At 48.1% G+C, this 23,053-nt stretch overlaps 1 protein-coding gene across 2 annotated transcripts in view; it reads right to left on the bottom strand.

The window, feature by feature from the left end:
• spag6 (sperm associated antigen 6) overlaps positions 1 to 23,053 on the bottom strand; it is a 265,208-nt gene that overhangs the window by 138,782 nt on the left and 103,373 nt on the right. For both annotated transcript variants that reach the window (XM_038798106.1, XM_038798105.1), the window contains exons 3-4: positions 15,083 to 15,249; positions 11,787 to 11,970 (exon numbers count right to left, since the gene is read on the bottom strand). In XM_038798106.1, the coding sequence (XP_038654034.1) occupies positions 11,787 to 11,970; positions 15,083 to 15,244 (346 nt within the window). In that variant the 5' untranslated portion in view covers positions 15,245 to 15,249. The remainder of the gene's footprint in view (positions 1 to 11,786; positions 11,971 to 15,082; positions 15,250 to 23,053) is intronic.

Here is a 23,053-nt window from a genome sequence, read left to right as displayed (position 1 = left end):
CACCAGTTCCATCCCTCGTTCCCCTGCCCACGCTAGAGGACTGGAAAAATTTCGGTAAGCTCCCGGAGTCATCCCAGTACTGGCCAGCACCAACACCGCCAGCACCGACGCCAGCACCGCTAGCACCGACATCGCCGTCACCGTTACGTCGCTCCCAGCGAACCGTCAAACCACCGGATCGACTGAACCTCTGACAGGCACCAGACTACAAAATGGACATATTTTTTTCCCACCTCCCCACTGTAAATCATTTGTAAATCTGTATATAGTTCCACGCCACCCCCGCCGGACTCATTTTTAACAGGGGGAAAATGTGGTGAACCACCGTGCACCTGTATTAGGGGATGTACGGTAGGACCTGCACTACGGGTGTACTACGGTATAAATATGCGTGACCTCCTCCTGATCAGCCATTTCACTAGCTGCAGCAGGAGGCCACGCATCTGACTCTAATAAAGCTACAGTTGTACCAATCTGAGTCTTTTGTGCAATTGATCGTGCATCACCCCAGGCATTGTTTCAGGGCCTTGGGGCAGTGGGAGTTCCAGGAGGGGGCTCATGTGGTCGGGGTCGGACCCTAGATCTCCATTTTCCACGACATAGCCAAGGATAGCTTAGCAATCGGTGCGGAACACGCATTTCTCCTATTGTACGTGAGATTAAGGAGTTTGGCAATGTGGAGAAATTTTAGAAGGTTACCGTCGTGGTCATGTTGATCGTGGCCGCAGATGGTGACGTTGTCTAGGTACGGGAAGGTGGCCCGCAGTCCGTACCGGTCAACCATTCGGTCCATCTCACGTTGGAAGACCGAGACCCCATTAGTGACGCTGAAGGGAACCCTAAGGAAGTGGTAGAAGTGGCCATCTGCTTCGAACACAGTGTATTGGCAGTCCTCCTTGCAGATGGGGAGCTGCTGGTAGGCGGACTTCAGTTCCACTGTGGAAAAGACCCGATACTGTGCAATCTGATTGACCATATCAGATATGCGTGGGAGGGGGTACGTTTCGAGCTGTGTGTACCAATTAATGGTCTGACTGTAGTCAATGACCATCTGTGTTTCTCCCCAGTCTTTACTACTACCACTTGGGCTCTCCAGGGGCTGTTGCTGGCCTCAATAATGCCTTCCCGCAGAAGCCATTGGACCTCCGACCTGATGAAGGTCCTGTCCTGGGCACTGTACCGTCTGCTCCTGGTGGCGACGGGTTTGCAATCCGGTGTGAGGTTTGCAAACAAGGAAGGTGGATCGACCTTAAGGGTCATGATGCTGCATACGGTGAGGGGGGGTAGGGGGTCTGCCAAAATTTGAGGTTAAGCTTTGGAGGTGGCACTGGAAGACCAGGCCGAGTAACATGGCAGCACAGAGGTGGGGGAGGACGTAGAGCCGGAAGTTGTTAAACTCTACACCTTGCACGATGAGGGTCGCGATGCAGTACCCCCGGCTTTCCACGGAATGGGATCTGGAGACCAGGGAGATTTTATGGGTAACGGGGTGTACCGCGAGGGAGCAGCGCCTTACCATCGTGGGGTGGATGAAGCTTTCCTTTCTCCTGGAGTCAAAAGGCAGGACGTCTTGTGCCCATCGATTTTCACCATTGTCGTTGCGGTTGAGAGATTGTGGGGCCGGGACTGGTCGAGGGTGATCAAGGCGAGTTGCAGCCGATGCCGATAGGCCCCGGGCTGGTCAGCGGTGGTGGCAGGCGATGAGAGGCCAGACGAGCTTCCCGACTAGTAGGGGTCCTGAGGCACCGTCCAAAATGGTGCCGAAGATGGCGGCGCCCATGGGACGCACATGGTGGGCGCCATTAAAGATGGCGGCGCCCACGGGCCACACGCCGCCTGCGGAGAAGAAGGTGGTGGCGCCCACGTGCCGCACGTGGCCTGCGGAGAAGAAGATGGCGGCATCCACGGGCCGCATGCGGGGGGTGTAGGAATGCTGGGCCCAGAAACAGTGGCAAAAGACCGGGTGTGGCACACAGCAGCAAAATGTCCCTTCTTTCCGCAGCCATTGCAGGTTGCGTTCCACGCCGGGCAGCGCTGCTGGGGGTGTTTGTTCTGCCCACAGAAGTAGCATTTGGGCCCCCTAGGGTTGGCTGGCTGCCGCGTTGCGCAGACTTGCGGTGGGCTGGGGTTGGTAGCTGGTGGGGCCCACGATATCCATGAGGGTGCCGTGCGGTCGGGGGCGTACGTTACGGGAGGCGACTGTTAGCAATTTGGCGAGCTGCCTGGTTCCCGCAAGATCAAGCATACTCCCTTCCAATAGGCGCTGGCGGACGTACGCAGACCTCATGCCTATAACAAAGGCGTCTCTGATTAAAAGTTCTGTATGCTGGACTGCCGAAACTGCTTGGCAGTTACAGTTCCTTCCCAGGATGTGCAGGACAGGCCAGAAATCGTCTAAGGACTCACCGGGGAGTTTCTGTCTCATGGACAGGAGGTGCCTGGCGTATAGTTTGTTGAGCGGCCAAACGTAATGTCCTTTCAGGAGCTCCATTGCTCAGAGTAAGTGGGCGCATCCCGGATGAGAGGAAAATGTTCAGGCTCACCCGTGAATAAACAACCTGGAGCTTTTGTGCGTCCGAGGGTTGTTCAGCCGATGTTCGGAGGTAGCTTTCGAAGCAGGCTAGCCAGTGGTCAAAAGCGGACGTAGCGTTGGCTGCTTGAGGGTTCAGCTGTAGGCGATCAGGCTTGATGCGAAGTTCCATCATTTTAAAATCTTCGCTCAATAAATTGATGCACTATCAATGACTACAAAGACGAGGGTAGTGAATAATCGAGGCTTTATTGAGCAAAGATGTGTTGCTCTTGTAGCTGCTACCAGAATGGGAGCACCACTGGCGAGCATACACATTTATACGCTGCCTACTGGGCAGTGCCAGCAGGCAGGGATTTACCCATGTACTTCTAGTAAATGAGTCTTAACCGTACTACATTTAATACAGTTAGTGGTGACTACCACACAGGTCATCCGCATAGAGCGAGACCCGGTGCGCTCCCCCCCCCCCCCCCCCCCCCCGAACCATCCCTTTCCAGTTGTACTGGACTGTTTCTAATGGCCATGACTAAAGCACACCAGCACAAACTACTCAACTGCTTCTCAGAATCAGAATTAACCTTACACCAGAGCTGACACTATTTTATATTTTCAGTACATAACACATAACAATTCCTTGGTAAAACAATTAAACATTGACAAGATGCAATTCAAAGGCCTCCATCTGAAATACCACTGAAAGATCTCCAGTACCCAGCCTCACTCCTGACATTCAGACATCTTCCCTTCACAGACAGCAGCACTACACTGAACTACTAGATGGGGAGCAGGGTAGCATGGTGGTTAGCATAAATGCTTCACAGCTCCAGGGTCCCAGGTTCGATTCCCGGCTGGGTCACTGTCTGTGTGGAGTCTGCACGTCCTCCCCCTGTGTGCGTGGGTTTCCTTCGGGTGCTCCGGTTTCCTCCCACAGTCCAAAGATGTGCGGGTTAGGTGGATTGGCCATGCTAAATTGCCCGTAGTATCCTAATTAAAGTAAGGTTAAGGGGAGGGTTGTTGGGTTACGGGTATAGGGTGGATACGTGGGTTTGAGTAGGGTGATCATGGCTCGGCACAACATTGAGGGCCGAAGGGCCTGTTCTGTGCTGTACTGTTCTATGTTCTATGTTCTAATTGTAAAGATCAATGACACATTGGGTTGAATTTTCATCCCAAAGCAGAAGCTTGGAGGCATGCTAGTCTTCTGGCATGTCGCTACCTCTGGTCTATTTTCAGAGATGTGGTTTCTAGGGATTAAGGGACTCAGCCATCAGGGCAGGTAGCTAATTAAGTCAATTAAAATATCAGCTGAGGACACTCTTCACATGCTATCTTGATTTTCCAGGTAGCATCAGATGAGCCCATAGATGGCATCTCCCAGCAGCAGGCCAATGGATGGGGCTGTGTGTGGGCGACTTCAGAGGTAAAGTAGCCCAGCATAGATCTGTTCAGCTGCGAAAACCACAGTTGTGGGCCATGATTTGGAAGGGTTCCTTATCCACAATGATGGGCTGGCAGCTGTGGCCACAGTATATTTTGATCCATTTACCAAGTCCCCCACCTAGAGCCTGCAGCACTCCCATTGCCTTTTCAAGCTGCAGAGTGCACCCACCATCCTTAATTGGACAGGACTCTCAGAGGCAGCTTCTTAATTGGTCCATTTCTCAAAGATCTCCTCCCAGTTCTGGCCAGTTCCAGATTCCCAACCTGTAATTCAGCCCAGAATTGGGATTGGGAACCTGGAATGAAAATTCGCCAATTATATGACAGATTAGTTTTCAAGGCATGTTAGTGGAGTGGTGTGTTGTTGCTACAAAATGCTGTTCTACATTACAGTGTGACATGCCTGTAAGTCTCCACATGGTAAAGCTTTGATCTTAGTTGGTCTAATCTGGAGGAACCACAAAGCATTGCAGCCAAAATGGCAATGAAGAAATAGAAACTAAACCAGTCAGAAAGCCAATTTGCTTACCTTTCAGCAATTGGCAGTGACAGAAAACTGGTTACCTACTCACAGTGCTAACTTGGGAAGACATTCATCTCAAAGCTAAAAGGACATAGAATGTATATGTTTCTAAAAATGAATGTGTTATGAAAAAATGCTTATTTTCATTTTAAGTAGTGTTCTCCTTTTAGTAAGCTCAGCTGCTGTAAAATTAAAAAAATGCAAAAGACACTATTGCAGGGGACAGCGTTTTTTCCCAGTATCTTGGCTAACATCCCTCTCTCAAAGAAAAAGATAAATTCATCACCGATTTCCTTGCTAGTCTGCTGGCATGTCGCTACCTCTGGTAGTAGCAATTGACTGCTACTTTTCTTTTAAGTCGCCAGAGTCTCAAGATGACCATAGGCTGCTTTCCCCTTTGATGGGGAGAGCTGACTGGTGGTGATTTAACCCCTCATCACACCTCAGGCAAAGGGCACGGTTGAGAAGGAGGAGCCTTCAGCTTATATGGGGATTTAACCCCCGGTGTTCGCCTCACTCTGCACCATGAACCAGCTGTCCAGCCAATTGAGCTAACCTAGCCCCATTTTCAGACAAAATGATATAATTGTAAGTTGATTCTTTCTTAGCTCATTTGTAATTTTATCAAGCCTCGATGTCCTCAAACTAATTTGCATCTTCTGCTCAGTAGCATTCAGTTTCTACACATTTAGCTGATACAGACAGAAGCTTGCAAATAACTAGAATTGCACCCTGCATGCCGCCTTTTTGATTACTGGCTATAGAAAAACAAAACTGCAATTTGTTAAATTTGACAAGTTTGACACAGCCTGGATTTTTTTTTCATTTAAAGATGTAAACATGCTGGTACAGCTTTCAAAATTTCATCGTTGATTACTGTTATTTTAGAAACCTTCAACTCTAATAAAGGCATTTCCTCCTAAGACCAGTGTTTTGCATATCCAAATTGGTTTCCTAAAGCAAAGATACAAAAACAAACATAGACAGGCCAAAAATTTGACCTGAAGAGAGGAAAACAATCTCATCAAAAATAATTTAAATTTAGTGCAAATCTAACAAGATTAAAATAGAAGTGGAACATGCTTTGAAGTGTCTAACACTTTACTAGGATCAATGTACACTTTGGCATTGAAGTTTTGCAATATCCATGAGATCTCTACATTCAGATTATCATTTGCTGTGTTCAGTTATAAGGATTTAACTGTCGGAAATTTGAAATAAAAACAATGGGCGCGATTTTCCCAAAAGGGAACAAAGTCCTATAACGAGCGCATTCAGCCGTTTGTTTCCCGGCACTCGCAATGCCAATAAACACATGCCAATTCAACGCTACTCGCGCCGAATAAGAGGCCTAAACAGGGAACATTTAGTCAAGGCTGCACTAGCCCCATTTTTTACAACAGGGAGTTCTGCTCGCCGGAGCTCCCCGTTGTACTGAGAGATCGGGATGCCATTTTTAATGCCCACCACCAAGACCCACACCCACAGTGGGCAATCCCAGCCCAATCGCATGTGTGCAAAATGCCAGCTTGACACCTTGGCAGTGCCAACCTGGAACCCTGGCAGTGCCCCTGACAGCTGGCAATGCCACCTGGGCACCTTGGCAGTGCCAGGGAACCACCCTACCCAAAGGGCATGCAGCTGGGGCCTCCAACCCCCTTGGAGAACCCCACGAGTGCCATTGCGTTTGGTCTCCGTTTGTGGGGAGCAGTACCAAACGGCGCTTGCCCGAGGTCCCCGAGGCGAAGGATTGAATACAAAAATCCTGAGATACCTTGGGAATCTGCAAATTAGAGTAAGGCTTACTGCCTCGTTCTAATATGCAGATTTGCCAAAAAGTGACATTAAGGGCACTTGACATTGTGTTGACTCTCGCGAAACGTTGTAAGCCAGATAGATCCCAGGAGCGGGGTCTCCCGGCTTTCACCAGCCACACTACGTCGCAGTGAGCTGCTTTTCCGGTGCAGCGTGACCGGTAGATCGCACCCAATATAGTACAATTTGTACTCACCGGCCTGTTTTCCAAATTATATAGGCCAGTAGTTATTGAGCCCAAGATGAGATTCCGATCACATATTGCTGCCATCAGTAAAATAACCAAATTCCACTCAGTAATATTGCCCAAATCTATTTCTATCTGAGCTCATCTTCTGCTTAATCCCTCACCATACCGTTGTTTCCTCTGGACTTGGTTAATCAATGTCTCCCATCTTTCATTCTCCGTGAACGTTAACTTATCCAAAATTTTGGGTAGCACAGTGGCGCAGTGGTTAGCACTGCTGCCTATGGTGCTGAGGACCCGGGTTCAATCCCGGCCCTGGGTCACTGTCTGTGTGGAGTTTGCACATTCTTCCCGTATCTGCATGGGTTTCACCCCCACAACCCAAAGATGAGAATGGTAGGTGAATTGGCCTTGCTAAAAATTGCCCCTTAATTGGAAAGAAATATTATTGGATGCTCTAATTTTTTTTTACAACTTATCCAAAATTCTGTTGCTTGTATCCTAAATCACGCCAACTGCCAGTGCTGTTAGTTACGGTGTTCTAGGATTTTGACTCAGTGATGATGATAGAATGATGAAGTATTTCCTAGCCACGATGAATTGTAACTTAGAGGGGAATTTTCAGTGATCCTGTAACCACGTGTTTTCTGCCTCATCTTTCTACGTGGTAGAGGTTTGGGAGGTGCTGTCAAAGGAACCAGGGAAAGTTGCTGCAGTACATCTGCAGCCATGGTGCACCCATGAGGGAGGAAGTGAATGTTCAAGCTGGCGAATGAAATGCCAATCAAGCAGGCTATTTTTTCCCAGATGCTGTTGAGCTTCTTGATGTTGGAACTGCACTCAAGCAAGCAAGCGAGAGTTTTCAATGAAACTGCTGATTTTGATGGTGTAGGATAATGCCATTAAACTGCACAGGCTCCTCATTAATAAATGTAAATCAGAATATTATAAGATACATGGGAATGGAATTTTATCCTGCTCATATGTTAGCATGCTTGCCATGGTCACCTGCCAGTGAACTTACTATCAAGGCACACTACGGTAAATTACAAAGGCTTTCTTTACTGGAGTGTTCTTCTGCTGCCTCTGCTTCTCCAAGTTCACTTCCACTCCCTGGTCACGAGACCTTTGGAATATCCCTTCCCACATCTTCTGGAAGTCTCATTCTGAGGCTGGAGGCTGGCCATCAGACTGTGTGATGTTCATCCTTTATTGCCAGCCAGCTGTCACCTTTTGCCAGAAGTGGGTTCCAGCAGTTTAATGCTGACAGGCTTCCAACTCACAAACCCATAGAAGATTGCCATCAATCCTTCTCCCATTGGCCTTGAAAGTCACCAAGTTACTACAGATCACATTCTCAGAGTTCTGGGTATTATCATTTCAATCTAGCTGTTGAGCCGGATAATGGATTGTGTAAAAATTGTACATATTGGTGAGACCAGATGAGGAGGAGTCAAAAGAATCACCACATTTCTCGCTCCTGGTTTGATTGTAAGAGTTTTTTAATTTAAAGGGATGTATGTGCTAATTCTCTAAGTTTTTAACTGTTTAATGTAAGCACTATCATAAAATAACTAATCAGACAAGTTTTGTTGAGTTTTTAAAAAAAAAAAGAGTTTTACTGTACTTGCGCCAACCTGGATAAAATAATAAAATACCACCAACTGTCATAAACATACACACACTCAGAGGGCCCTCACACACAAATACAAATTACAGAGTGAGGAAGGATAGGTTGATCAAATTAGAGTGCATGGGCTGGGTTTTACATGGCACTACCAAGCAGATGTGTTTTCAGTGGGGGGCATGTAAAATAGATCAGGTGGCTAGCCCACCTGCCTGCCCACCCTTGCTAGTTGGGCAGGCACTGAAACAGGCAGCCCGCCGGTCACATGTAAATAAATAATTAAGGAACATTTAGGCTTGTTACTGAGCCTATTAACCTGAATAATATCATAGATCATAGAATTTGCAGTGCAGAAGGAGGCCATTCGGCCCATTGAGTCTGCACCGGCTCCTGGAAAGAGTACCCTACCCAGGTTAACACCTCCACCCTATCCCCATAACCCAGTAACCCCACCCAACACTAAGGGCAATTTTTGACACTAAGGGCAATTTATCATGGCCAATCCACCTAACCTGCACATCTTTGGACTGTGGGAGGAAACCGGAGCACCCGGAGGAAACCCACGCACACACGGGGAGGATGTGCAGACTCCGCACAGACAGTGACCCAAGCCGGAATCGAACCTGGGACCCTGGAGCTGTGAAGCGATTGTGCTATCCACAATGCTACCGTGCTGCCTGGGCAGTAATATACTGCCGAAGCCATAACACAGTTTGAATGAACAGACCAATTTTAATTTCCAGCATGGACAAAGGTGCTACGGAACAAGAGCACCTGGCAAACCTAGAAGAGGTCTTGTGGAGATTTTCAAGAGCTGGGACACACCTGATAAGGGAAAAATGTGTTTTTCAAGCAAACAAAGTGACCAACTTAGCATATCCGGTAGATAGAAAGTATCTCCATCTGACGACAAGGTGAAGGTCATCAAGGAAGCACCGACTCGAAGAAACACAACAGAGTTAAAATACTTCCTGGCATCAGTAAATTATTATGGAAAATGTATCCCGAATTTGGCCTCCTTACTGAACCCTTTGCATACACTGCAGCGGAAGAACCAACCATTGTCTTGGGACGAGCTACAAAGTTTATAAGACCATGAAGGAGTCGACATCGAGTGATTCAAAGAAACTTTGTTCATTTACAATAATTATTAGATACATCACACAATAGATCCCGACTGAGTCTGCTTTGCCCGTGCCTAACTGGCTGGCTTTATATCTATTCATTGTTTAGAGGTTCCCCGCCCCCTTAACGGGTGAGCTCATATTCTGCAAGGTTCACAGGGAAGTTAATTGTTCCCACCCCACAAGCCCCTTGCAGGTTACAACACAAAGTTAAACAAAAGTACTGTCATCCAACTTTTGGCCCATTTGACCACAAGAAGGAAGTTATCCTGTCTTGTGATGCTTCCCCTTATGGGGTTGGGGCAGTACTTCCACATCATTGAAAAGACAGAACGGAAAGGCCCATCGCCTATGAATCCAGGACGCTTTTAGATGCTGAGTGGAGGTATTCTCAAATTGAGAAGGAGGGCTTGATTGTTGTGTTTGATATAAAAAGATTTCACCAGTACATCTATTGTAGGCATTTCATCATAGAAACCAACCACAAGCCCTTATTGGGACTATTTAAAGAGGATAAGGCAATTCCCCCTATTTCCTCCGCCAGGATACAGCATTGGGCCCTGTGACTCACAGCTTATGAATATCTTTTAGAGCAATGCCCGAGAACACGAATAGCTACATCAGTGCCTTGAGTCACCTCCTGTTGTCCACAAGCCAGATTCCTTTATCAGCATTGGAAGAGGACACTTTGCCACTGTCTGCAAGGCAAATTAAGGCCTGCACACAAAAAGATCCAACACTATCTAAATTGAAACACATGATCCTGGTCAGTGAAGTCCGAGGAGAACCCTCAGAAGAGAAGCCTTATCTGACCAAGAAAGATAAACTCAGTGTTGAGGACAATATCATTCTTTTGTGGTCCCGAGTAGTTGTCCCTTGCCCAGAGCAATACCCGACACTAATGGGACTAAACAATGGCAACCCTGGAGTATCGAATATGAAAATGCTCCTCAGGAGCTACAGTTGGTGGCCCAGCCTTGACTCAGACAGCATGGGCTGGATTCTCCCATTCTGGGATTTGTCCCCACGCCAGCATTTTACGCCAGAAAAACTGGCGCAAAACGGCCACCGATTCCCCGTTTTGTTGGAGACTCGCAGGGCGGCAAAGAAGAGCACCCGGCTCTAGCTGCCGATTCGTCCCGGAGAATTGTCGGGTCCGTGGCCACGCTTGCGCACGGCGGCGGCCTGCAGCGGCCGCACCGTGCTGCATGGCGGCGGCCGTTCACAGACCGGCCCGCAAAAAACAAAAACCCCTTCGGCCGGCTCATCCACCCCCCACAGTGCCCCCAGCCCCGAATAATGTCCCCCCCTGCCTGCGGATCAGACCTCCCCTGACCGTGGCGGCACTGGACAGAGTCTGCAGCCACCACACCGAGTTCCCGACGGGTGAGACCCACGCCGTCGGGAACTCGGCTGGTCAAGGGCAGAACATCGGGGGCAGGCCTCAGGCAATGTTCTGAGGCCATCGATATGCTGCATGACGCACTCTGAAGAGTACACTACCTTGGAGGGGGGTGGAGCATCGCGAAAGCAGCACCGCCCCCAACTTGGTCAGAAACTTGGATTCTCCGGCTGGTCGCCGAACGCAATTTCGCCGTCGGCGGCCGGAGAATCCAGCCCCACATACTTGGTGAGATAATGCAACCTTTGACAGGAGAATTAGAAACTCCCTCCGTCAGCCTCCCTACATCCATGGGAGTGGCCAGGCAGGCACGGGTGCGGGTGCATGTGGACTTTGCCAGGTCTTTTATGAGTTCCATGTTCTTGATCCTGGTGGATGCATACTTCAAATAGTTAGAGCTTGGCAGTGATTTCCAGTCTTTCTTTTTAGGCTGTTACTTTTTAAAAGTCTAGTCTTAAAAGTTCAAGTCCATGTTTCCAGCCAGTGGATTAAAAATCATTATTTGAAATAAGCACACCTTCGTGACAATATTAGACTTCTTGCAGGCCGGGGGATTTTTTTTGTATTATGGAACTCAAAATGAAGTACAAATAAAACACTGCAGATGATGGCTGCGTCCACCTACAGTTTACACCAGCATGCTTCTGAATCATTATCAGCCTGAAACCTATACTGGTATAGACCCAGCCAAAAACAGCCTTTATTCAACATCCATAATTTGTGTGATTTATATTGTCAAAAAGGGGTCAGATTTTAGCTGACTTTGAGCCCAGCTGGCCATTAAAAAGGGCAAATGCATTTCAAATATGTGGTCAGATTACCAGTATTGTAGATTAAAGGCAGGATGTGTCAGACACTTTTCCTTGCTGTGTGAATAACAAAAGCAGTTTTGTCCCTTCCTTGATAGGCAAAGGTAACAATAGAAATAGTTAAAACAAGACAAAACCTAGGACCTATTCTTCATACCCAACCTGCAACATTTCAGATGACAATTTTGCTTTTATAGCAGTAAAGTGCTGCCGGGCTGGTTTCCCTTTTTTTTGTGTTACCATGGGAACTGAACATAGCCATTCGCAAGAATTAGCTGCTTTAAGATGTGAAAGCCAGCGTACAGTCAAGTCCAAGTATTCCTCACCTGCATTGTGACGGGCAACATATCCCAGTGCCCAAGCTGCTGCTTCCTTCACTCCTGGATCAAATTCTTCCAGGCAGATCACCAATGCATCCAGTGCCCCACAATCCACCACCGCTTGGGCTAGTTGGGGAGAGTGTTTGGCCACTGCTCTCAACACAAAGGCTGCAGCTTTCTTGTAGAAACGCTTCATAAAAATAAAAGTATTTGATAATGAGTTTATCCAAATAAAGCTGAGCAATGCCTAATTTTAGAAGCTTTCTCTCGGTTCTGCATATGTTTTCTATTTTTTCATGAGATGATGACATCACTGGCAAGGCCAACTTTTGTTGCCCATCCTCTGAATGAGGGGCTTACTATTTCAGAGGACAGTTAGAAGTCACATAAAGGCCAGACCAGGGGCGAAATTCTCCGACCCCCCGCAGGGTCGGAGAATCGCCCGGGGCCGGAGTAAATCCCGCTCCCGCCGTGGCCGGAATTCTCTGCCACCCGGGAATTGGCGGGGGTGGGAATCACGCCCCGCTGATCGGTGAAGCCCCTGCGGCGATTCTCCGGCCCGCGATGGGCCGAAGTCCCGCCGCTGGGAGGCCTCTCCCGCCGCCGTGGTTTGAACCACCTCTGGTGACAGCGGGATCAGTGGCACGAGTGGGCCCCCGGGTTCCTGGGGGGGCACGGGGCGATCGGACCCCAGGGGGTGCCCCCACGGTGGCCAGGCCCGCGATCGGGGCCCAACGATCGGCGGGCGGGCCAGTGCTGTGGGGGCACTCTTTTTCTTCTGCCGCCGCCACGGCCTCCACCATGGCGGAGGCGGAAGAGAATCCCCCAGCGCGCATGCGCCGGTGGTGACGTCAGCGGCAGCTGACACACCGGCGCATGCTCAAACCGGGGAAGGCCTTTTGGCCAGCCCCGGTGCCGGGCGGCGGGCGTCAAAGGCTGCTGGACCCGGTTTGGGCACCAGTCGGTGTGATGCCAACCGCTCCGGCACGGGCCTAGCCCCTCAATGTGAGGGCTTGGCCCCTAAAGGTGCGGAGAATTCGCACCTTTGGGGAGGCCCGACGCTGGAGTGGTTGCCGCCACTCCGCTACGCCGGGACCCCCCGCCCCGCCGGGTAGGAGAGAATCCCGCCCCAGATAAGGAAAACATTTTCCTATCCCAAAGGACATTAGTGAACCAGATGGGTTTTTACAACAATTGATGAGTTTCATGGTTACTGAGATTAACTTTCAATTACAGATTTTATTTCCAGATTCCAACTGCTGTGGTGGCATTTGAACCCATGTCCTAAAGGCATTAGACTGGGCCTCTGGATTATAGTCACATTACATTACCACTATGCTATGTTCTCTCCTGTGCACCAGTGTACGTGGCTTTTTCTAATATCTAAAAATATTGGGCCGGATTCTCCGTCTCGCCAGCTAGCCAATGGGGTTTCCCATTGTGGGCAGCCCCACGCCGTCGGGAAATCCCTGGGCTGCCGGCAAAATGGAGAATCCCCAAAATACCACGGGCTGGATTCTCCCATTCTGCCCACCACACGAACACCTCGGGTGAGCCGCGTAGAATGGAAAAATCCATTGACCTTGAGCGGGATCCTCCAGTCGCTGGGTGAACTTGGCCAGAGAATCCCGCCCCACATCTCGACATCCATCATCTGAAAATCAGCAGGGTTGTGTTCCCCACTGACTCCATTAGGCCCACTGTCATTTCACACTCAAATGAGCGTTGATTGGAAGCAGGTGGGGCTTCTGTCCACACTTGGAAGAAGTTGCACCTTGGAGAGCTGTTTGCCATTCAGATTGGCCGACAACTTTCCATCCCATCCAGGCACTGAGCTGCAGTGGCAGGAAGAGCGTTTGCAGCACCGTGCATGAGACCAAATCCAGGAACAAGTGCTGGTAAGCACCACGGGTCCTGGGGAGAGGAGGGTGGGGCATACCTGTGGAGACCACGAGGAATCAATCTCAGTATAGGCCAGTGGCTGGGAGAGGCCTCCGGCCCATGAGAGGTGGGAACCCCAAGTCTGAAGGGGCCTTCCGATCGCCCCCTTCCTGCCTGAGATCAAGGGTGAGAATATTTTCTGTTTCCCACCCTGCAGGTGGTCGCCATTAAGAAGACACTTAAGGGCATTAATTGGAGTATGGGCAGGCTTTCCATCTGAGGTCCTGTCCGCCCCATTGTAAAATTGTGGGCAGGATCTCGGAGGGAACCCCGTCCATGCTATTTTATGTTCCCTCCACCATTTATTTTACCAAGTCCGCACATGGACAAACACTGGCACAACTGTTGATATAATTACACCAAAATCATCCATCATTTCCACTTTGTTAAAGATTTAAATGTGAACATGAGCAAGTGAAAGTTACATTGCAAAAGCTTTCATTGTCGCTAATAGATTATCTGCTGCTGCATAGGCATTGTGAATCTGCCAATGTGATAGCTCTAAAGAAAAGTTTTAAGAACAGACTAATCATGACTGTTCTTTTCATTAAATTTGCTTTCCTTATGTAATACAACACAAACGCCATTGCATGAAAAGATGAAGTAACCAGAGCTTTCAAGATGTGACCAGAAACTACAATGAGCAGCACCAAAATATGAATTACCATATTCATTACCTGGAAATTAAATTGAATAAACCCTGTAGATGATCAGTGGATTTTAATATATGCTGATGTATCCTTTTCATTTTGAGAAAATTAATACAGTTTTAATTTTAAAATATGCACCTGATATCAACAAGTGAAAAATTATCACTGTTTTGAAATATATGAAGATGGCAATTTAATAAGCTTTTTCTCTAAACAGGTTTGAAATAATGTGTCATCACTGTAATCATCAACTTTAAAGTCAGGAAGGTAGTTTTGCCCAAGGGACAAACAGATTGCTTGCATGTGCAGCTAAACTCTACATGAACTGGCTAATTAGCTTCCTTCACTTGCCCTCAGTCACTAAAGTATGATAGGCCTTTTGTGACCCCGCGCTAATCTGCTGGTGCCCTCAATGATCCCAGCTAACCACTGTCTCACAGCTGCCTGACAAACTAAAAGCCAATGTGCAAAGCCTCCTTGGCACAGGCAATTTATGCTGTTTTTAAATGGGATCCCTTCAGTAGGAGGAAAAAAATATACAAGACTAGCTCACAGTTGGAATACAAATCACCATGGCGTATGCAATTACATTTTATTTTAATATATGCTTTCACTCCTGTATGTAATGAGAAACTGTAGACTTCTACCTTTATGATTTTGCCAATATTATCTCTTTTTTGATCTCAGTATAAAGGAAATATGAGGTCTTACATTTTGTTCCGCCAATGAATACACAAGCTGCGGAAGAATGTCTCCCTTAACAACAGCCTCAGCCAGATCATCATTGTAATTAGCTAGACGTCCCAGTGCCAAAGCTGCTGTCTGCTGAATGTTTGGAACCACATCCAGTAAGAGGGGCCTCAAAAGAGACATCACACCTACAAGAGAGAAAAAAGAATAATCTATTTTAGTTTTATTCTACAATACTGTGATTTCTTAGAAAGTGGTTCGCCAATCTTTTTATCAATTGTTTTCGCTAGATAGCAGATAATGTGAAAAATTTAATTTTTTTAAGAAAGAAAAATATGAAAGAACCAAAATGACAACAACCAAAGTCAATAGACATTAATTTATTTGTTCGTGTTACGTTAAAAAATACAAGAATTAGGATTTTAATCTTCCATGAGGGGGATCTTTTGCCATATATTGGCAACGGCAGCAAACTATCATTGACACAAAGATGAATAAGTAAAATACTGAAATCATCAATATCATTTATATATTATTTATTTTTAAATTAATCAGATCCTCACTGAATGCCTTAAAACGTCCTCCTTCAATTACAACAGAAGAGCCACTTCTCAAAATAATGACTGATATGCTGATTTTATTTTTTTTCCATCCACCACTGAGAAGTCACTTCTTGTCAAGCACATGTTCAGCAATATATAGAATCATAGAATTTACATTCGGCCCATCAAGTCTGCACCGGCCCTTGGAAAGAGACCCCACTTAAGCCCACACTTCCAACCTATCCCCGTAACCCAGTAATCCCACCTAACCTTTTTTTTGGACACTAAGGGCAAATTAGCATGGCCAATCCACATAACCTGCACATCTTTGGACTGTGGGAGGAAACTGGAGCACCCGGAGGAAACTCACGCAGACATGGGGAGAACATGCAGACTCCACACAGACATATAACCAAGAGCCAGCAATGTTTACATTATGTTAGAAAAACAAAGATAGTTTTAAGGGATTCATAGTTGCATTGGGAAACATTGAAAATAAGGTATAATTTTAAGTGCGTTTAATTTAATGTTTCTGTACCTGGAAGAGTAAAACCCATAGTTAGATTCATGCTGGGCAAAAATGCTTGTATGTGTAGGGGGTGGTTAAGTTCCAACTGTGATTCTATTGAGCTTAGAGAGAGCTACAACATGAAGAACAAATAGGCCAGCAGCGTATGTGGGCACTGCTTAGCAAATGGGACCTTGTAAAGTAGAGAAGCTTTCAAGTTTAATTTAGCTAATTTTATTGAAGTTGGAGAAAGGTAGTGAGCGAGAAGGCAGCTCTCACAGCTCTATTAAAAGCAGATAGTTTCAAGGCTAGAGAGATCATCTCTCTCTCAGCTTTGCTAGAAGAAAAGCCATACCATGGAGTAATGGTTAAGAAAACAAGTGCAGAGATCTGAAGAGCAGCTAGTTAAGGAAGTTACAGTAATGAGAGAGGTTTCTGAGAAGTTTGAGGTTAAAGTTACTGGAACAGAGGACTATTCAGTAAAGACAGACTGAGCTGAGAAGAAGACTGGGAAACCAGAAACATATTTGAAGTGATTTCCAGGTTTGAGAGATTTTACTAAAACATGAGGAACGCGAGTTGAAATAACTATAGAAGTCAGTGGCTGGATCTAGGAGTTTGTGGAATAGCAGTTAAGACAAAATAAACCTGAAAAGAGAAGTGGAAAACCTGGTACTATGTTCCCGGTTAAAAATGGAACGGAAGCTTTGTCTGACAGTATCGCTGGAAAACCTGGAATTGATTCATAATGCAAAGTGCTGATGGAAAGCATTGTTTTGAAACCAAATATTAAAGCGTTTTTTTTTTTTCGGGAGTGGAGTTTGAAAACTCTCACGTGACAATCATCTGGGGGGCAGATTCAGAGGAGAGATCCACAGTCGATCACTTTAGGTTCAGAGTGGAGAATGTATTTGAACACAGCCATCTTGTGTGTTGAAAGGGGTATTGTGTAACTGAGATCACTGTAATTTAAGATATACTTTGTAATCCATGTAAATTTTAAATTCTCTGTGTATTGGTTAAGCTAAGAGGGGAGTAAAGGAATATTGTATAATCATCAAATTCTCTCATGTTTAATAAATGTTTTTTCTTGTTGGTAAAACGAATTAGCTGTCCTGTGACTCTGTTCCTCCACATTAAAAAAAAAAGTTAGTCTTTTGAGCCAGGGTTCAATTCTGGATCTCACTGTCCAATTATATCAACTGGGATTGTAACAATTATTTAAACTATCATCAAAATGAATAAAATTTTTACAAAAATGAATTTGGTGTTCTACTATTATAGCTATAGAGGTAACAATCTGTTTATTTGGTACATTTTAGCCTTTGGAAAACTGGATCAGTCTTTATCAATTGGAAAATAGCTATAAAAATATTATCATAAAAGATGTGTCATAACAACAATTGCAACATCACACTTGAGAATACGGATGCGATCATCAGGCCTTGTTATGCTCTCGCTCAAGTGAAAAGAGGCCGGTGAATTGCGGGAGAGGCCAAAAAAGAGATCCGCACCAGGTGCCAAACAGTTTGCGATGCAACTGGCCCGCTCCTGTAGGCGAAATCGGGATCTTGCCGTGGTGTGGCGAGAAACCAATTATCACCAATTAATCCCCAGTTCAATACAATTAACGAGAACCACCCCTTATCCAACGGAACCCTCGTCATTTAGAGGCCTCCCCAGCAAGTACTCATGCTTGCGCCAATTAGTACTCCTTTTTAAAAACATGAACTTGGTGGAAGGGCTTCTGTGGGCAGCCAAGGAGGTGAGTAGCCATCTTTGCTCACAGACAAAGAGCCCAGGGGCGCTAGGCTTGCTGCCATTGTGCTCGGTGGGGGATCCTCGGCTAAGAGTGGGGGACCCTCCGCAGGGTGGGCATGCCATGCAGGATGTGGGAGTAATTAGCGAGCATTCCAATCAGACCATGATGCCTGGATCGTGTACCCGAACACGGCAGGAGGCAACACTACACATGCAGCAGCCAACACCCAGGGGATTGTACACAGCTCTGGGGACATGTCCACGCTGGAGGGTGGTGAGTACCACAGAGAGGGGACCAGCGCCTAGTCCGGTTGACGTTATGAGCGGGTGTCCGGCATACAAGGTCTGGGGTCTGCCAAGGGCGGCCCGCTGCGGCTGGATCTGCGTGGGCAAGGCATTCCAGGTGGAGATTGGATCAGTGGGGGTGGAAGCCACTGCTGTTTGTCAGTCTAACACCCTCTCCCAATGCCTTACAGATATTGAACGCGATGGTAGGGATGTTAGATGCAGAGGTTGCCCTAGTGGTACTGGTGCTAGGCGATGTGGCTAGGTGCCGGAGATGGCGGCAGCAGCATCTGCAGATGCTCAAGGGCAACAGCCCATGTGCTGGATCCCACCCCACACCAAGAGGAACCACCGTCCATCAGGCCAGGAAGGGACCCAGAGGCACAGGGTGTGCAGACGCCACTCATCATTCGAACAAATGACGGACAGTGCGTGCCGCAGGAGACTCCATCTCAACAAAGAGATGGTACAACACCTGTGCCATGTCCTCGTGGACTTGGCACCACAAGGAGAAGGAGGACACCCACTCCCGGTGGCCATCAAGGTCACTGCAGCTTTGAACCTTTACGCCACGGGATCATTCCAGGGCTGGGAATCTCACAGCACACAGCCCACAGGGTGATCTGACAGATCACGAATGCCCTGTATACCCGGGCGGAAGACTACATCTTCTTTGACATGGACCAGGCTCAGCAAGATGTTCAGGCAACAGGTTTCCCCACCATCGCCAAGTCCAGGGGAAATAAATGCCACCCATTTTGCCCTGCACTCACCGGGCCAACTGGGGGGGGGGGGCCTATGTTAAAGGGGTTCCACAGGGGTGCCAGCAGTCGCCATTGCTGTTTGCGCTGGCCATAGAGCCATTGGCGATGGCTCTTAGGGGACTGGCGGAGTGGCGGGGGATTATGAACGGACAGAGGGAGCATTGGATGTCGCTCTATGCTGATGACCTCTTCCTGTATGTTTCGGATCCGCTGGAGAGTATGGGAAGGATTGTGGGCCTGCGGGGGAGGTTTGGAGGGTTCTCGGGGTACAAACCGGAAAAGTGAGGTTTTCCCGGTGAATGAGCTAGGACAGTGGGCTAATTTAGGGCGGATGCAATTTACGGTAGCGAGGGATAGGTTTAGGTATTTGGGGATTCAGGTAGAGGGGGAATGGACAGGGCTCCATAAGCGGAACTTAACGAAGCTGGTGGAGGAAGCCAGGGAGGATCTTAAAAGGTGGAATACACTGCAGTTGACGTTGGCGAGGAGGGTCCAAGTGGTGAAAATGAATATTCTGCCGAGGTTCTCGCTTATTTTTCAGGCTCTCCTGATCTTTATACCAAAGATCTTTTTTCGGAAATTGGATACGATCATTTCGGACTTTGCATGGGCAGGAAAGTGCCGAGGATCGGGAGAACACTGCTCCAGAGGCAGAGGCAGCAGTGGGGTTTGGCATTGCCGAACCTGCTTCATTAATATTGGGCGGCAAATGTGGACAAGGTGCAGCGATGGTGGGAAGTAGAAGGGGTAGAGTAGGTTAGGATGGAGGAGGAATCTTGTCAGGGGTCTAATTTGAGGGCTATGGTGACGGCAGCATTGCCAATAGCTCCGAGTAGGTATTCAGGGAGCCCGGGGGTGCAGTCCATGATGAAGATATGGAATCAGTTGAGGAGGCATTTTAGGGTGGAAGGAATGTCGGTGCTAACTCCTGTGCACAAATCATGGGTTTGAGCTGGGGGGTGGGGGGTGGATAGTGTATACAGGAAGTGGAAGGAAATGGGGCTGGTCAAGGTGAAGGATCTGTATTTGGAGGAAGGGTTTACCAGTCTGGAGGAGATAAGGGAAAGGTTAGAGCTTCCAAAGGGGAATCTGCAGGTATCTGCAGGTTAAGGCCTTTGCGCGATAGGTCTGGAGGGGTTCCCTCTAATGCCTGTACACCCTGCTGGAGCAACCGCTGCTTCCGGATGTAGTAGGGGAGAGAAGAATTGGGGATATATACAAGTGGCTGAGGTAGCAGGGAGGCGAGCGGGTGGTGAAGGGCAAGGAAAAATGGGATGGGGAGTTGGGAGGGGAGATAAATTGGGGAGTATGTAGTGAGGCACTGCATAGAGTAAACGGGACCTCCTCTTATGCGAGGATGAGCCTGATACATTTTAAGGTGGTGCACAGGGTGCATATAACGTGGTGAGTATCAGTGGGTTCTTCCAGGGGGTAGCAGATGAGTGTGAGAGGTATGGACATGAGCCAGTGAATCACGCGCACTTGTTTTGGGGTTGTGCAAAATTGGGAAGATTCTGGGCGGGAATGTTCACGGTCTTAGCCAGGGTATTAGAGGAGGTGTTGGACCAGGACTCTTTGGTGGTGATATTAGGGGTTTCAGAGAAGCCGGAGCTCATAGAGAGGAGGAAGGCCGATGTCGTGGCCTTTACCTCTCTGATTGCACAGCGGCAAATTTTGCTGGAGTGGCGGTCGGCATCGCCACCCGGGAGTAGGGGCTTGGTTGGGTGACCTGTACGACTTCCTGCGGTTAGAGAAGATAAAGTATGAGTTAAGGGGTTCTGCAGGGAGTTTTGAGAAAAGGCGGGGGATATTGGTGACCATGTTTAAGGAGCTATTCGTCATGGGAGGGGTGGGGGGGGTGATGCAGTTCCGATGCCTCGACCAACCCAGTGGTACACTCCAGTACACCGCCCGGAAGGTCACCCGTGGTAGTCTGCTGTGTCCTCCACAACCTTGCACAGCAGCGGGGTGACAAGCTGGAGGTTGGTGACGAGGAACATGTGGCCACTTCCTCGGAGGAGGAGGACGGGGATGATGAGGAGACGCCGGGCCAGCAGGGACTGGAGGACGAGGCCGGGGGTGAACCCGAGATCCTGCCGGAGGCTGCAGGACCGGCGCCTGCGGTGAGGGTCCGGCATCCCAGAGGGCCAGGGAGGCCCTGATATTTGCCCGCTTCACTTCGGACATGGCCTGGTTTGTCATCACAACCTTACCCACTCACCACCCCCATTTCCCACCCTCCCAGGGTGTCACATCACTCCAGGGTGCTGGGATTGTGTCGGCACTGCCCGCGGGTCACTGTCGAGGGCAGGTGGGGGATGATAACCCAAACTACTCCGGTGTAGGTAGTTGACCTACTGGTTTAGCACAGTGGGCTCAGCAGCTGGCTTATAATGCACAGCAATGCCAGCAGCGCAGGTTCAATTCCTGGACCGGCCTCCCCAATAATGTGGCGGAATGTGGCGACTCGGGGCTTTTCACAGTAACTTCATTTGAAGCCTACTTGTGACAATAAACGTTTTTCATTTCATTCCAGTCCTCCTGGTCACACTCCCCAGCTTATTGCTGCCGCCACCTCGTCCCAGGCAGCACTGGCAGCCTTGTGGCTCACCCTCCGGGACCCCCGGGGGAACAGGATATCCCTCCTGGCCTCCACCGCATCCAGGAGCATCCCCAGGTTAGGGTCCCCTAATGTTGGGGCTGGTCTCCTCGGCGCCATTGTTGCGAGCTGGCTGGGGTTGGCTGAACAATTGTAGCTTCAGTACTGCTCAACCTTGTTAGCGGGGGGCTGGCGAGCGCGGTCCCGCGAATCAGCTGGTGAGCTGTCATTTGCAGTGAGAAGCCCATGAGGCCTCTTTAAGTGGATCAATTAACGCTGAATTGCATATCCGGCCTCCTGAGCCGAGCACCGGGAAGCTCACAGCAATTCCCGCTCGCTACCTCACTTTGAACCTTTTCTGGAGAATCATGCCCTACGTTTCAAAACGACTTAATTTGCTGTAAAATTCTCCGGTTGTGAGTGAACAGCACATGCTAGATTTTACCTCATTGGCACATTAGTGGAAAATAATAAAATTAACATTATCAAATTGCACTGTACATAAGGTAGTTGGTGAAAATGAAATTGTAGGTATTATTGGGATAGCTTTAAGAAACAACATGTGGACTGAAGTTATATAGCTCCGACACAATTGGGCACCAGCAAGTCTAGCTTAAAAGCAAATAGAAGCTAAAGCTACAAATTTTATTGGCTAGACGTTTGGTCGGAGGACAGGATCTATGGCTAAGTGCTGGAAATATTGGGGTCAGAAGTTATTAGTTGTGTTGTTCAAGTGCACATAGTTGGGTTAAACATTTCAAAACCACCTGTAAAAAGGCAAAATCGGTGCTGCTCGGAGGTCTTTGCACATGTCAAGGGCTAGCAGGGCACGACCTGAAGGACATTAGTCAAGAGAGATAGTTCGGAGTAGGACACTTGCGAGGAAGTTAGCATTTGTGTAGGGCATTGCCAGTCGACAGGGTTTTTTTATTCGTTCTTGGGATGTGGGCATCGCTGGCTGGACCAGCATTTGTTGCCCATCCCTAATTGCCCTTGAGGGGGCAGTTAAGAGTCAACCACATTGCTGTGGGTCGGGAGTCACATGTAGGCCAGACCAGGTATGGACGGAAGATTTCCTTCCCTAAAGGCCATTCGTGAAGCAGATGGGTTTTTACAACAATCAACAATGGTTTCATGGTCATTAGACTGTTAATTCCAGATTTACTGAATTCAAATTTCACCACCTGCAGTGAACCTGCGTCCCCAGAGCATTACTCTGGGTCTCTGTTTACTAATCCAGTGACAATACCACTACGCCTCTGTCTCCCCATATTTCTCACCGGGCTGAGTGGTTGCCGTTTGAACACAGTATTACGCTCAGTTAGTGACAAAAGTAATACGGATGGATTGATGTAAGAACCCAGTATTCGGGATCAACTGATCCAGATTTGGCAGGATTTCCAGGGTTGAAGAAATTGCCTTAAGAGAGAGAACATTCATCAGGCAGCTGTGAAGTGTGTAGCTTCAGCAGTTAAGGCAGACTGGAAATTGTGGGTTTAAAAAAGATCCACTAGAGTTGAAGTCTTAAAGCTG

The sequence above is a fragment of the Scyliorhinus canicula genome, chromosome 5 (assembly GCF_902713615.1).
Source record: "Scyliorhinus canicula chromosome 5, sScyCan1.1, whole genome shotgun sequence".
Lineage (NCBI taxonomy): Eukaryota > Metazoa > Chordata > Chondrichthyes > Carcharhiniformes > Scyliorhinidae > Scyliorhinus > Scyliorhinus canicula.
The sequence above is the reverse complement of the archived record's forward strand: the minus strand, read 5'-3'. Positions and strand labels throughout refer to the sequence as shown.